The sequence below is a fragment of the Penicillium nucicola genome (assembly GCF_028828085.1).
Source record: "Penicillium nucicola strain IBT 29836 chromosome Unknown utg000001l, whole genome shotgun sequence".
In the NCBI taxonomy this organism is placed as follows: Eukaryota; Fungi; Ascomycota; class Eurotiomycetes; order Eurotiales; family Aspergillaceae; genus Penicillium; species Penicillium nucicola.
Window position 1 is genome coordinate 880,994 of NW_026643125.1, and position 12,668 is coordinate 893,661.

At 51.7% G+C, this 12,668-nt stretch overlaps 5 protein-coding genes across 5 annotated transcripts; 2 read left to right on the forward strand and 3 right to left on the reverse strand.

The window, feature by feature from the left end:
- Positions 1–85: 85 nt before the first annotated feature.
- aguA (alpha-glucuronidase) lies at positions 86–2,590 on the reverse strand (the record flags this gene model as incomplete). Its single annotated transcript, XM_057122775.1, has 1 exon — positions 86–2,590. One exon carries the CDS (start codon positions 2,588–2,590, stop codon positions 86–88), a length of 2,505 nt encoding a protein of 834 aa, XP_056988508.1.
- Positions 2,591–3,250: 660 nt separating this feature from the next.
- On the reverse strand, positions 3,251–3,815 carry N7511_000351 (60S ribosomal protein eL30; the record flags this gene model as incomplete). Its single annotated transcript, XM_057122776.1, has 3 exons — positions 3,251–3,346; positions 3,532–3,686; positions 3,746–3,815. 3 exons carry the CDS (start codon positions 3,813–3,815, stop codon positions 3,251–3,253), a joined length of 321 nt encoding a protein of 106 aa, XP_056988509.1.
- A 299-nt stretch (positions 3,816–4,114) lies between these two features.
- Positions 4,115–5,705, forward strand: met2 (homoserine O-acetyltransferase; the record flags this gene model as incomplete). The annotated part of the gene is made up of 4 exons (XM_057122777.1): positions 4,115–4,154; positions 4,205–4,595; positions 4,650–5,079; positions 5,127–5,705. The coding sequence occupies 4 exons, from the start codon at positions 4,115–4,117 to the stop codon at positions 5,703–5,705; spliced, it is 1,440 nt and encodes a 479-aa protein (XP_056988510.1).
- A 1,603-nt stretch (positions 5,706–7,308) lies between these two features.
- Positions 7,309–8,781, forward strand: N7511_000353 (uncharacterized protein; the record flags this gene model as incomplete). The annotated part of the gene is made up of 1 exon (XM_057122778.1): positions 7,309–8,781. One exon carries the CDS (start codon positions 7,309–7,311, stop codon positions 8,779–8,781), a length of 1,473 nt encoding a protein of 490 aa, XP_056988511.1.
- A 681-nt stretch (positions 8,782–9,462) lies between these two features.
- On the reverse strand, positions 9,463–12,109 carry N7511_000354 (beta-glucosidase; the record flags this gene model as incomplete). Its single annotated transcript, XM_057122779.1, has 3 exons — positions 9,463–11,308; positions 11,367–11,973; positions 12,040–12,109. The coding sequence occupies 3 exons, from the start codon at positions 12,107–12,109 to the stop codon at positions 9,463–9,465; spliced, it is 2,523 nt and encodes an 840-aa protein (XP_056988512.1).
- Between the last annotated feature and the right edge of the window lie 559 nt (positions 12,110–12,668).

Below are 12,668 nucleotides of genomic sequence, written 5' to 3' on the forward strand. Positions count from 1 at the left end.
CTTGATCAAAGTGAGGGAGAGAAGAAAAAAATAATAATACGCCAAGAAGCCAAAGGGTAATTGGATTTGCCATCTGACTATTGATCTAATCTACAATCCCCGCTGGCAAGAAAGCCACATAGTCCAATGGAGCCGATTCAACACCATCAGGCTGACCGACAATCTTCAATGTATCGCCCTTCTTCACCTTGATGCCCCGGAACTTGATGCGTGTAGCGGAATGCCCATCCAGATAGATAGAGGGGGTATGGCTAAAGACGTCCTCACTATTTCCAACCCACTCGCCCACCTTCCGGTCATTCAGGGAGATGGTCCATCGAGACTGACCACCGTAGAGATCATAGTAATTGACCGCGATATCGTACGTGCCTGAAGCAAATGGAACTTTGGTTACCGCCGTGCCAGCCGTGCTATTTGACGTGGTGACGATTGCAACAGAGCCCGAAGCGGTTTCGAAGGGAGTGACGGTATACGGCTTGTAGCCATCGAGAGTCATACTCTCCGCCTCAATGCGCCATGGGTGATGACTAACGCGCTTGGCTTCGTCAGGAATACCAGAGAGATTATGATAGAAGTCGTTGATCGCATCTCTCCAGACAATCGAATGTCCGGTTTGGTAGTCCAAGAAGCGACGGACGTGGTTGTATCGCTCTTGGTCTATCTTTCCTGCAAGTGACTCCCACTGGGTAAGGAATGTCTGCGCTGTTTCTGCCCCTGTGTAGTGGGCATCGTAAAAGTGTTGGATGACAGTCTTGCCCGAGTGTAGACGGTGAGTATAGTCGACGTGATGGAACCATAGGAGGAGGTCGTCGGGTGTTGTATCGATGTTCTCATACCGGGCTGCGATTTCATCGGGATATTGGCCGGAGTATCCGGTACCATTTTTCACAGTCCTGTCCATTCCAATGCTGGTTTGGTCTGCACGGGTCCATTGGCCCCAGCCGTTGTTGTCTTGGGAGGCGGGGTTAGGACCATAGTGAGTGTAAAGGATGTCAGTCAGAGTCTGGATTCCGAGATTGCCGCTGTATTGTTCATAGGCGGGCCAGGACTCCATCGACATGTGCGTAATCGTGTCTATGACTTTGCGATCTAGCCCGAATGTCAAGCGAATCCAGTCTTGAAGGATATCCTGGGCATCATCTGTTGGACTCCACGCCAAGCGACCGTAGGCGTAGAGGTTGGACATTGAGAGGTGACTGCCCAGCCAGGTGGTGTTGGTGCCAACGTTGACCACGGCTGCTGATCCACCCAGTTTGCGATTGAAGTGTTTGCCAGCCACAATATCACGAACAAGCGATGGCTGGTGGTCAACGCGAAGATCGAAGTCCAGAATGGTCTTCCAAAGTGGAGGCAAGTATACCAAGTGAGACTGTTGGCCAAGATATTCCTGCGTCACTTGCAATTCGATGGCCATGTTGGTATTAGGTAGATTCGCGAACAGAGGTGATACTGGCTCGCGAACTTGGAAGTCGATAGGCCCAAACTTGATCTGGATCACCACGTTGTCGTCGAATTCGCCATCTAGCTCTTTGAAGAAATTGACTGCTGCCTTTGCGCGATCTGCCGTCCAGACAGATTCGTTCAGCTGGTTGTAGACGAAGGCACGGTACATGACGATACCGCCATATGGTTCAACTTCTTTGGCAAAAAGGTTTGCTGCATCGGCGAGGGTCCTGTTGTACGTCTGTGGACCAGGCTGGCCTTCAGAGTCTGCCTTGACAAGGTAACCAGCCATGTCAGGAACACGCTTATAAATCTGGGCAGTGATATTTGACCACCACTGAATGACAGATTCATCGAGAGGATCGAAAGTGCTCAAGCCGCCATATGTTTGAGGAGAAGCGAAATTGAGAGACATGCCAATTTGGATACCATATGGCCTGAAGACATCAGCTACTCGACCAAAGCCATCGATGTTCTTAGGGTCCAACAGTGTAGCATTGGCGTTGACGTTGTTAATGACCACAGCATTGATTCTGATGGAGGCCAAGAGACGAGCGTATTCGGCGACCCGAGTCAAGTCCTGGACGATTTCTCCATTCTTGAAGAAGATAGAAGGACCACCATAGCCACGCTCGATACTTCCATCCATATTATCCCATTGATTTACCCAGCGGATGGGCTGTGCGGGATTGGATGCGTAGGCGACCTCGGAGAAATTTCCCTGAGAAATCATCGACAAGTACTCGAAAGCACCATAAAGTGCACCCCTCTCATTTTGTCCCAGAATCTGAACAGAGTTCCCTTTGGTGTTAATCCAGAAGCCGTCATCTTCCAACTCAGGTATGCTGCGTACAGTGCCGCAAGCCTTGCGATATTGATCAACCGTACCAATAATGATAGAGGAAGATGCCTTGCAGTTGTGAGAGACTTTTACATCTTTCCCGTAAACCCCCTTCAGCCCTTTGTGCAATTCCGAGCCTGCAACATAGACCGGACTTATCTCGGTTGTGTTGAGGGTGACAATGGCAGAAGGAAGGTTGGAATGGCATGATTTCGAACACGATAATGGTGCATAACGCAACCAGCCATTCAACCCATCCTCGGCTGCTACAAAGCCCAAGGAGGCCAGGAGGAAAAGTGCACGCATAGTGACTAGAAGTTCTCCGACGTAAGAGGCTACTCCGTGTCTCTCAATGCAGGTCGATTGTCCCTTTTATACAGCCCCCGCCATCGACACCAGGTCATCGGTAGAATGCCGGGTGACATACCAGAACTTCAGGCTAAAGTGTCATGCTAAATTCCATTAGTCCAGGCTATAGTATTAGACAGAATGGTAAAGGAAAATCCTCGGAAGATTCGAAAGGGTATGGTCTTCCCCGCAAATACTGCGGAGAGGCGTGGGGGTCCTGCAGCACGGACAGAGGAATGGCGTTCGTCAGGTTAAATGTTGATAGGGCGCACCAGGCGAAAAAATACAGTCTCATGGCGCTTACGCATGATGTTAAGCTTAGATTGTCACCGCGGAGTGATAAGGGGGTCTCCCTACCAGTCCAGGACAATAGGGCATATGGGTACGACATCCGAAACTCATGACAAAAGACTGCATTTGGGGTATTACATTTAGGCTATTCTATCCGATGGTTTCCACCATTGAGAATCACTGCCCGGGACGAGACGAGGTGCAGCGCAGCCAAGCATCTCGACCTTGTCTAGTATGTGCCTAGGGGAATATCATAATTCATCATTGACCGTGAGAAAATTGGTTCAAGGTTGTATTTTTTTAAGAGGTCCCAACAAGGCGAGACGCTTAAGCCTCACGGCTCAGGATGTCGGAGTCACCGGCATCGAGGATAGCCATGGCGGAGCAGCGGAAGAGCTTACCGCAAGCGGTACCGAGCTCAATCTATACGGAAGTTAGTTTCAGATTCAAGCTCTCCGGGATACCTTGCGGCAGTCCCATCGTTGAGCAACTTCACTCTCCGAAGTGGTATTTTTGACCGACTTCTTCTCTGAGTAGTGGAGCTGACTCCTAGGTGCGGCAACCAGTTTTGTTCAGGCTGCCGACCCGGGGAAGGGAGAAAAACGTACGTTGTTGCCGTTGAAGTGGTGGACGGGGGTCTTGGCGAGCATGGCGTAGTACTCGAGCTCAGACTTGCGCAGGGGAGGGCAGTTGCCGGAGATGAGGACCAGCTTGGCCTTGCCGGAGCGGAGAGTCTTCATGGTGGACTTGGTACCCATGGTAACTAGAAGAACAATTAGCATCCCATTTTGTGCGATTTGAGAAATTGAACGATGAGCTTACCCTTGCCAGACTTCATCACCAGCGCAAGGCGCGAGGCGAGAGTGTCACCGGACTTCTTAGCCTTGACCATTTTGACGGTTTTTTTTTTGGTGGGTGGTTGGTTGTTGAGTGATGGACGAATGATCAAAATCAAGACGGAAGAAAAGTTTTGTGTGGAAATGGGAGAAGCCCTAGCACGTGATATAGACACGTGATGAACCCACTCACCCACCGCCTGATTCTGCCCGCCACCCCGATGCTCGGCCCGCGGGGTTTGACTCATTTGCAGGTTTATTTCTTTTACCTTCGATTGCCCCCAACCAATTCCTTTCATCATTTCATCTTTGTTTTGTACCTTGGTCTCCTTAATTGATTGTCTGTCTTTTGATCATGGCCACTGAAACCAGCAGTGTCCCCACTGCGCGACTCCGTCAGTCTATACCCCTCATCCCTTCAAGGAACCGCTACTAAATCCCGTAGAGAGAGTCGCTTCGCAGCCTGAGAACCCCTATGCACAGCTGATTGAAGATCAATCAATTGCAATTGTTCCTTCATTCAAGCTTGAATCCGGTGTTACATTGCACAATGTTCCGGTTGCCTATACCACACGTGGAACCCTATCCCCCGCTGGTGATAATGTTTTGGTCATCTGCCACGCTCTGAGTGGTAGTGCGGATGTTGCGGACTGGTGGGGACCTCTACTCGGCGGTCCCGGTCAGGCATTTGATGTCTCGCGCTTCTTCGTGGTCTGCTTGAACAGTTTGGGCAGTCCATATGGTAGTGCCAGCGCTGTAACCTACAAGGACGGCAACCCTGAAAATGGCTACTATGGTCCTGAGTTCCCCCTGACCACTGTCCGTGATGACGTCAAGTAAGTCAATTGTTGAGTCTGTGCTACTTGAATTTGGTCTGACTTTGTTATTAGCATTCACAAGCTTGTCTTAGATGATCTTGGTGTCAAGCAGATTGCTGCTGTCGTTGGCGGTTCCATGGGTGGAATGCTCACCTTGGAATACTCCTTCTTCGGCAAGGACTATGTGCGTGCCATCGTACCAATTGCTACCTCAGCACGCCATTCTGCTTGGTGCATCAGTTGGGGTGAAGCCCAACGACAAAGCATCTACAGTGATCCCAAATACGATGACGGCTACTATCCGTTCAACGACCCTCCTTCCACCGGTCTCGGAGCTGCTCGTATGTCGGCACTTCTGACTTACCGCAGTCGCAACTCGTTTGAGTCTCGGTTCGGTCGCAATGTGCCAGACCCATCCAAGAGATTAAACATCAACGGCATTGAGAAGCAACCGACTCCCCCAACGAGCATTGGGCTATTCACAACGATGGACACCGTGGTGGTACGACGTCACGCTCTGAAAGCCGACAAGGCTCCCCAGCTCCCCAGAACGAGGTCCAGTACATGGATCCTCAGTTTTCAGGCACCAAGACCTTCGTCCCAGAGGAAGAGTCGAAGCCCAAACTTACCCCAAGTGGTCGTCCTCGCCCGCCTACGTACTTCTCCGCACAGTCATACCTCCGTTACCAGGGTGACAAGTTTGTGAAGCGATTTGACGCCAATTGTTATATTGCCATGACTCGCAAGCTTGACACTCACGATGTGTCCCGCCACCGTGCCAATCCTACCGCCGAGGATACCGTTCTGGAGTCACTGGGACGTATTGAGCAACCAGCTCTGGTTCTGGGCATCGAATCCGATGGACTCTTCACCTTCGCAGAGCAGCAAGAAGTCGCTGCTGGTATCCCCGACTCTCGCCTGGAGCGTATTGACAGTCCCGAGGGTCACGATGCCTTCCTGCTTCAGTTTGAGCAGGTTAACCGCCACATTGTTGATTTCTTCAACGAGGTTCTGCCCGATATCATGTCGAAGACAACCGATGGTGCCGCAGCCGTAGCCAGCGTCAACAAGCTGACCAAGAGCAGCACTTTTGGCGAGGCCGAGGTGGAGGATATCACTGCTTGGTAAAGCACTGGTTCCTCATTTAGTATTTCTCGGCGCAGTGTTTTCTGCAGCCATCCCATGACTCCACTCTGGGCCCCTATCCTCACCTGTCTCTCTCTTCATCAACTATGAGAGTCGATTTGGTGAGATCCGCGCCCGGGTGGATGCCATGGCACAGGGGAAGTAGGTTGCCGTTCTTTTTTCCGTTCCGCCAGTCAGGGAGATGAGCATCCAACTGTCTCTCCCGTCTCTCACTTGGGGTTTCCCTTGTCTGAGAAGACTGTCAAAGAAGCATCCAACTGCTCTCCATCCGACCCACCCTTTGGGTTAAGTTCCCCCAACCGGAGACTTTCGGGGGGTGATGGGCCATTTCGATTCGATGGCCATAGGCTATCGCGACGCATGTCGCACCATTTACAATAAAATCCGCATCGGGGAATTTTCCCACTGTATACCTTTTTCACATATTGTAGACGATGGTCGGGCGTTGGTGTTCGCCACCATACCGTGGGATTCGAGCGTACTCAACCAATGACAAGCCTCAACTCTAAATATGGGTTTGTTTTTCCCCAGAATCTGACCTACACGACTATACGAAAGCTACGATATCCGACGGGAATGTGGTGAGCTGAGGCTGGATCTGGATCGCGGTCGAAAGTGTGTCCCATGGATAGCGTAAATTTCGGGGCCACACACCATTAGGGCCGAAGCTACCGTAAACAAAGCCTAACATGGATTTCATACTCCCCTCCCAATGCAGCCCGGGCACACCGGCGCCCACAACAAAATGCGCAAGTGCTTGTTTCATGGAGTGGAGCCCGATCTGCACTCTTCATCTGGGCAGATTACAGCCATCCTTTGATTACAAGATTTGATTAACGTCTTACACTAGATTGTTTTCGGACCCGTGGCGTTCTTTGAGTCAGAGAGGCGCTAACCCAAGTCCTAGTGCTTAGACCCTGTGATCCATCCGGTATACTCGATAACGTTCCACTTCGGCAAAAAACAGATGTCTCAGAGATGCTGAGACTGCCCAACCCGGTTTTGGAAACGGGGGCCAAGAGTCTAGAGGTGGAAATTCGAACCCCATTGCTCGTGGCGTAAGCTCGATAATTGGCCTGAGATGCAGAGCGCCGATCCAGCCCTGACTTGGGAGACTCGAGTTGCGCTTATCCGAGCTAATGAGGTTAGGCGTTAGAGGTGTATCTGCCTCTATTCCAGCCTATCTTTGACCAAATGTACACGAGAATCTCCTTAAACTCCAGTTGGGATGACTTTCTCTTTCCTTCCTCACACATTCTTCAACCCCCCCCCCCCCCCCCCCCCCGCATACCAGACCGTCGGACTGACAACGGAACACTACACTATACACTATACAAGACTTGAATAGACAGCAATTATTGACATCACACATATCTCGGGAAATTAAGTGGCTCGTTGGAATCCCTGGCACTCGGAAGCATAATCAGCGTTGGCAGATCGCTCTTGTTTGTCCACTTGTCCCTTGACTGTTCTACTCTTGATCATCCGTCTACCTTGTCGAGTTGTCGATATCCATCACATCTAATTTCCGCTGTGATACATGGTCGGAGAATAAGCAAAACAAACCCAACTACTTTATATCAATATGGAGCGCAAGCTATCATCAAAGACACACAAAATGCGCCATCGTCTGACCTTCACTCGAAGCACTTCGACACGAGAGTGTGCATGCCCCATGATCCCTTCCGCGGAAGTCAGTCCCTCCAGCAGTCGGCCTCGCTCAGCAACAAACCCAGAGTCTCCAACCTACGGCGAGGACACAATGTGGGACAGCATTGATGCCAGCAGGTGCTACAACTTCACAGATGAGCCGGGGTTCTTCCGTCCTGCATCGCCATTCCTGGAGCGTCAGAAGATCGATGAAGATCTGGTACTGGATATCAAACACGCCTGTGCCCTACTATCTCACAGCATCGACCGTGGCATTCCCATCGGCCTGTCCTATCAAAGTGCCGTGCCCGACTGGACTGACAAAAAGGCTGCGGGCAAGTCTACGACCCAAGCATCCTCATCCTTCAACCTAAATGCCCTTTCATCACCAGGCAAACCCATCAAGCCAGCCACAGATACCGACGAGATGCACGATTCCGGCGTCGGGATGAGCTTCAACTCCCCCCAGCAAACAGGACGACCCTATGGCAACAGTGTCTCCTCGTCCAGATTCTATAACAAGCAAAGCTCCATCTCACCTCCCCGCAGCCCAACACCAGCCCGCTCCCGCGCAGAAAGCATAATCCAAACCCTGGCCGACAGAGGCAGCATCCAACCAGACTACCCACTAAGCTTGGCCCGCTCACGCTCACGCTCCTCCAGTCCAGTGCCATTCCCCTATAGTCCGGACCAAGCCAACGACGAATGGCACTCAGGACAAACAACGCCACCAAGCCCGAAACTCGAAAACCCCCAGATGGAAAAAGAACAATCAACGGCAACGGTAACCGTCTCTGAAACCTCACCTACCGCCTCACCCACTGCCATCTCCACACCATCTGAAACCGAGACATCGACTCCACTCAGTCTCGGCGCAGAAGGGCAGGCCTGGCTGCGCGCCAGCAAAGATCTCCAACTTCTCGCCGAGGAGGAAAAACAAAAACAGAAACAAAAGGAACAAGAACAAGAGAAAGAAAAAGCGGCCAAGAAAGAACCCTCCAATCGCTTCTACAGCTCCAACGCCAACGCCACGTCGCAGATCTTCGATTCGCGCGAGTGGCTGACGAAGAATATCTGGGAAAGTCGAGACCCAAGCCTCTATGACGAAGCGTCATTGAGCGGATACCCGAATGGAGAAGGACGCTGGGGCAGCATGTCCACCAGCGGTGATAGTGCCAGCCGCGATGGAAATCCGGGTCAGTGGTGGGCCGGTGCTGATGCCGCCTCGAGTCGGAATTTGTCTTATTCTTCGTCTTCGTATCGGGTCGATGAGTTCAAGCATCAGGAGAATGCCTATTCGGTTGTTGTTCCTAGCTTGCAGCCTCGGCGGAGGAGGGAGAGAGCGCAGCTTTTGTTGAGGAAGTTGGCTGGGTTTCGCAGGTGGAGGGACGGTCGTGTTGAGGCTTGAGCTTGATCGCTCTATTGAGTTATGAAAATTATGGGATCTGGTTTGGATTGACTGGGGGTTATTTGGTTGTTGCTATTAGCTAGGGTTGGTGGTGTTTTCTTTTTGTCTGGATAGATTGCCTGTATGCTTCATGTAGATACCCATTCTTTTCTTTATGTTTACTTATTAGTGTTTGATTAGGGTATTTGGAATATGTTTCGAATATAGGTTAGTGATATCCTAGCTCTCTCTTGTAGCGCTTGATGTTTTCTACATGCATAACATAGGTGGGACTCTTCCTAGCGCTTTCTTTCGACATGGGCGCTTATATGCAGTATAGGAGGGTTGTGTAGGCCTCAATTTAGGATCTGTGAATATCCTGATGTCGTTATTTGCCTCAGGACAAGAAAAGCCTGTGGCTTAATAGCCCCCCTCCTATTCTGGTCTCCATCCGTGTTGTCAGTGCCTTATTCCAATAATTTCCCCATAGCTACCACCCTGAGCTATCGTGGCGCGACTACTTTCTGTGTCATATGGCATATTGTATGCATTGATCAATGTCATTGGCAATTAACTCATAACTCATATAGAAAGCCTCATCAAGTCCAAGTATACCAAGCCTATGCCAATCTATCCACATCCCAAAACAACATCACCCACAGAACATTAAAACGAAATACAAACCCATCCAATGCCAACAAATTACAGACCAAGCCAGAACCTAGTCTTTCCAACCTCAACATCACCACGCAGCTCCTCAGCTCCAGTACCAGTAACCAAAACCCCATAGGAGCCCTTCTCGGAGATCCACTGACTCCGCTCCTCATCCCACCAACTAGTCGCAAGCTTCTTCTCAACAACAAGCTGGACAGTCTTTGACTCGCCAGGTTGCAGGAAAACCTTCTTGAAAGCCTTCAGCTCTCGCACTGGACGTCCGACATCCGTCTTGGGGGGTACAATCCACAACTGGACGATCTCAGCACCGGCTACGGAGCCGGTGTTTGTTACGGTCACAGAGGCAGTGATTGGTTCACCGGACTCAGTGTACTTGGATTGCTCGGGGACAGTCTCGATAGAGAGATCAGAGCGCGAGAAGGTAGTGTATGACAAACCGTGGCCGAATGCAAATCCAGGCGCCACATCGCTCTTCTCGAAGAAGCGGTAGCCGACGTAGATATCCTCACCGTAGAGGACGCGGCCGCGCTCGGAGCGGAAGTTGATGTAGGAGGGGTTATCTTGGAGGCGGCTGGGGAATGTGAGTGGGAGTTTGGCGGACGGGTTGACGTCGCCGTAGAGGACGTCTGCGATGCCATTGCCGCATTCGTTGCCGCCGAACCAGGCTTGCACGAGGGATTTGGCTTTGTGTTCCCAGGGCATGGTTACCGGTGTGCCTGATTGGAGGACGACCACGGCGTTGGGGTTGGCGTCTAGCACGCGGCTGATGAGCTCGTCGCTGCCGGGGGGTAGGTCCATGTGCTCGCGGTCGTGGCCTTCGGTTTCCCACTCTAGGGTTAGGCCGGCGAAGATGACGACCTGTTCTGCGGTCTTGGCTTGCTCGACGGCGTTGGCAATCAATTCCTCTTGGCTGACTTGGCGGCTACCACCGAAGCGGAAGCCACCTGGACCAAAGGCGACGATGCCGCGGGTGTCGAGGTCTGAGGTTGGGGCGCTACCGAATTGGAAGACGACCTTGTAGGTCTGGCCGGCCTGGAGTTCTTTGGTGCCGCGCTCTTCGATGGTGGCTGTACCGAAGAAGGCGGATCCTTGCTTTTGGTTCTTGGTGTTGTCGACGACGACTTCATCATCGATCAGGAGTTGACCTGTGCCGACGACTGTCACGCCGAAATCGTACACGCCGCTCTCTTCTGGGGTGAAGGATCCCTCCATATCGACGTAGTAGGTCATCGACTTGATCTTAGGGTTAACGTAGTCCATTAAAAAGCCGGAGGATTCGAGCAGGTGTAACTCATCGACAACCTGGCGCTCCGTGCCTGAGCTGGGATGCTCATTGTAGACCTTGAAGGTGAAGCCAGGCTTGCCATCCGCAGTCTTCAGAAGTGGGCCGAGGAGCGGCAGTTCCTTGTGAGAGTACACGCCCTGACTGAACTTGACCTCGCCCTTGCTCTTGGCGGAGACACCCTCGAAGGGAGTGACGGTATAGTATGGCGCCAAAGAAGCCGAACCGCCGCCGCAGTAGGCGGCAATTCTAGCATTAGGACCAATGACCAGCAGAGATCCGTCTTTTTTGAGAGGAAGGATGTTCTCCTCATTCTTCATCAGAACCACAGATTCGGCAGCAGCACGGCGCATAAGAGCCTGGTCTTCTGACCGATTGAGAGCCTTCTCAGACGCTCCCTCGGGGATACCCAGAGGCTCGACCCAGTTGACAAGGTTGAGAACATTGCGCACACGCTCATCAAGCTTGAACTGGGCAATCTTGTTAGAAGAAACGGCATGCGCGAGAGCCTGGCCTCGCCAGCGGGTCTTGCCCGGCATCTCAATATCCAGACCGGCATTGATAGCATCGGAGGTACTATAAGTACCAAACCTGCAGGAAATCCATGGTCAGCAAAGCCAGATTATAGAAACACAAGACACAAACTTACCAATCACTCATAACAACACCATCCCATCCCCACTCCTTGCGCAAAATATCATCGATAATCAGCTTGTTCTCACTAACATGCGTACCATTAATCTTATTGTAAGCTGTCATGACACAAGCCGTGCGACAAATCCGCATAGCAAGCTGGAACGGCATCAAATAGATCTCACGCAGCGCACGGTCAGTCAGAATACTATTAACAGCCATACGCTCATGCTCCTGATCATTGCAGACAAAATGTTTCAGCGTAGCAGCCACGCCCTTGTCCTGCATCGCCTTGCAGAAATGACCAGCCAGGGTTCCAGAGAGGACACCATCCTCAGAGAAAGACTCGAAGCCTCGTCCGCCCAGGGGCGATCGGTGGGTGTTGATTGTCGGGCCTAGCACAATGTGCACGCCCTTGGCGATCGCTTCGTCACCCATCAGCGAGCCTACTTCTGAGAGCAGCTCTGTATCCCAGGTTGCGCCTAGGGCTGTTGCGCAGGGGAAACAGGCTGCTGGGATGCCATTGAAGAAGCGTGTGCCGCGTACGCCGTTGGGTCCATCTGACATCCGTAGAGCGGGGATGTTTAGGCGTGGGATGGAGGCTGTGTGCCAGAAATCTTGGCCTGGAGATTGTCAGTATTGGTGCTGACGGATTCTCGCATAGAATGGGACTTTGGAATGTTCTTTACCAGCTGTGAGGTCGACCTTTTCCCCGAGCGTCAGCTCTTCAATGGCCTTGTCGACGTCGATGCGAGCCATGATGTAATGTGGTCTATTTGACTTGATGCCTTGGAGTCGCTGTATATGCTTGAGATTCAATTGTCCCGATCCCGTAGACTTGTTTCCACGTAATAGAGAGCTTCAATCAAAGAGATTCACACGATATGCTGCTTCCAATCTTGTTCCGGGCTATCAATAACCAGCCAACAACAGACAGCAGTGAGAGTCGAGCCTGTCCAATCTTGTAAGTCAAATCCAAAACTTGAGCGAAATGCAATACAAGTTCCGAATGCGACCTCTTATAGTGCGAGGGGCCAAGTCGTGTAATTGCATACGAAACCAGGTGGGGGGAAGGGTGGAGCTGTGCGCAGCTGCAAAGCCCAATAGAGATCGCCTTACCTGATGGAACTGGGCCAGGCAAATGACAGCCCTGCGATCTCTCAAAGAGCCACGGAGGTCCTTGCGAGTCCGAGGTTTATCCGACAGGGTCAGACCAGGGGACAAAGCTGTGGTGGGCTCGGAGGTCGGGCCGCGATGCCTATTGCGTCGGGGAGTAGCGGATATACTCGAATATCTGCCATTGACACATCCATTCAGT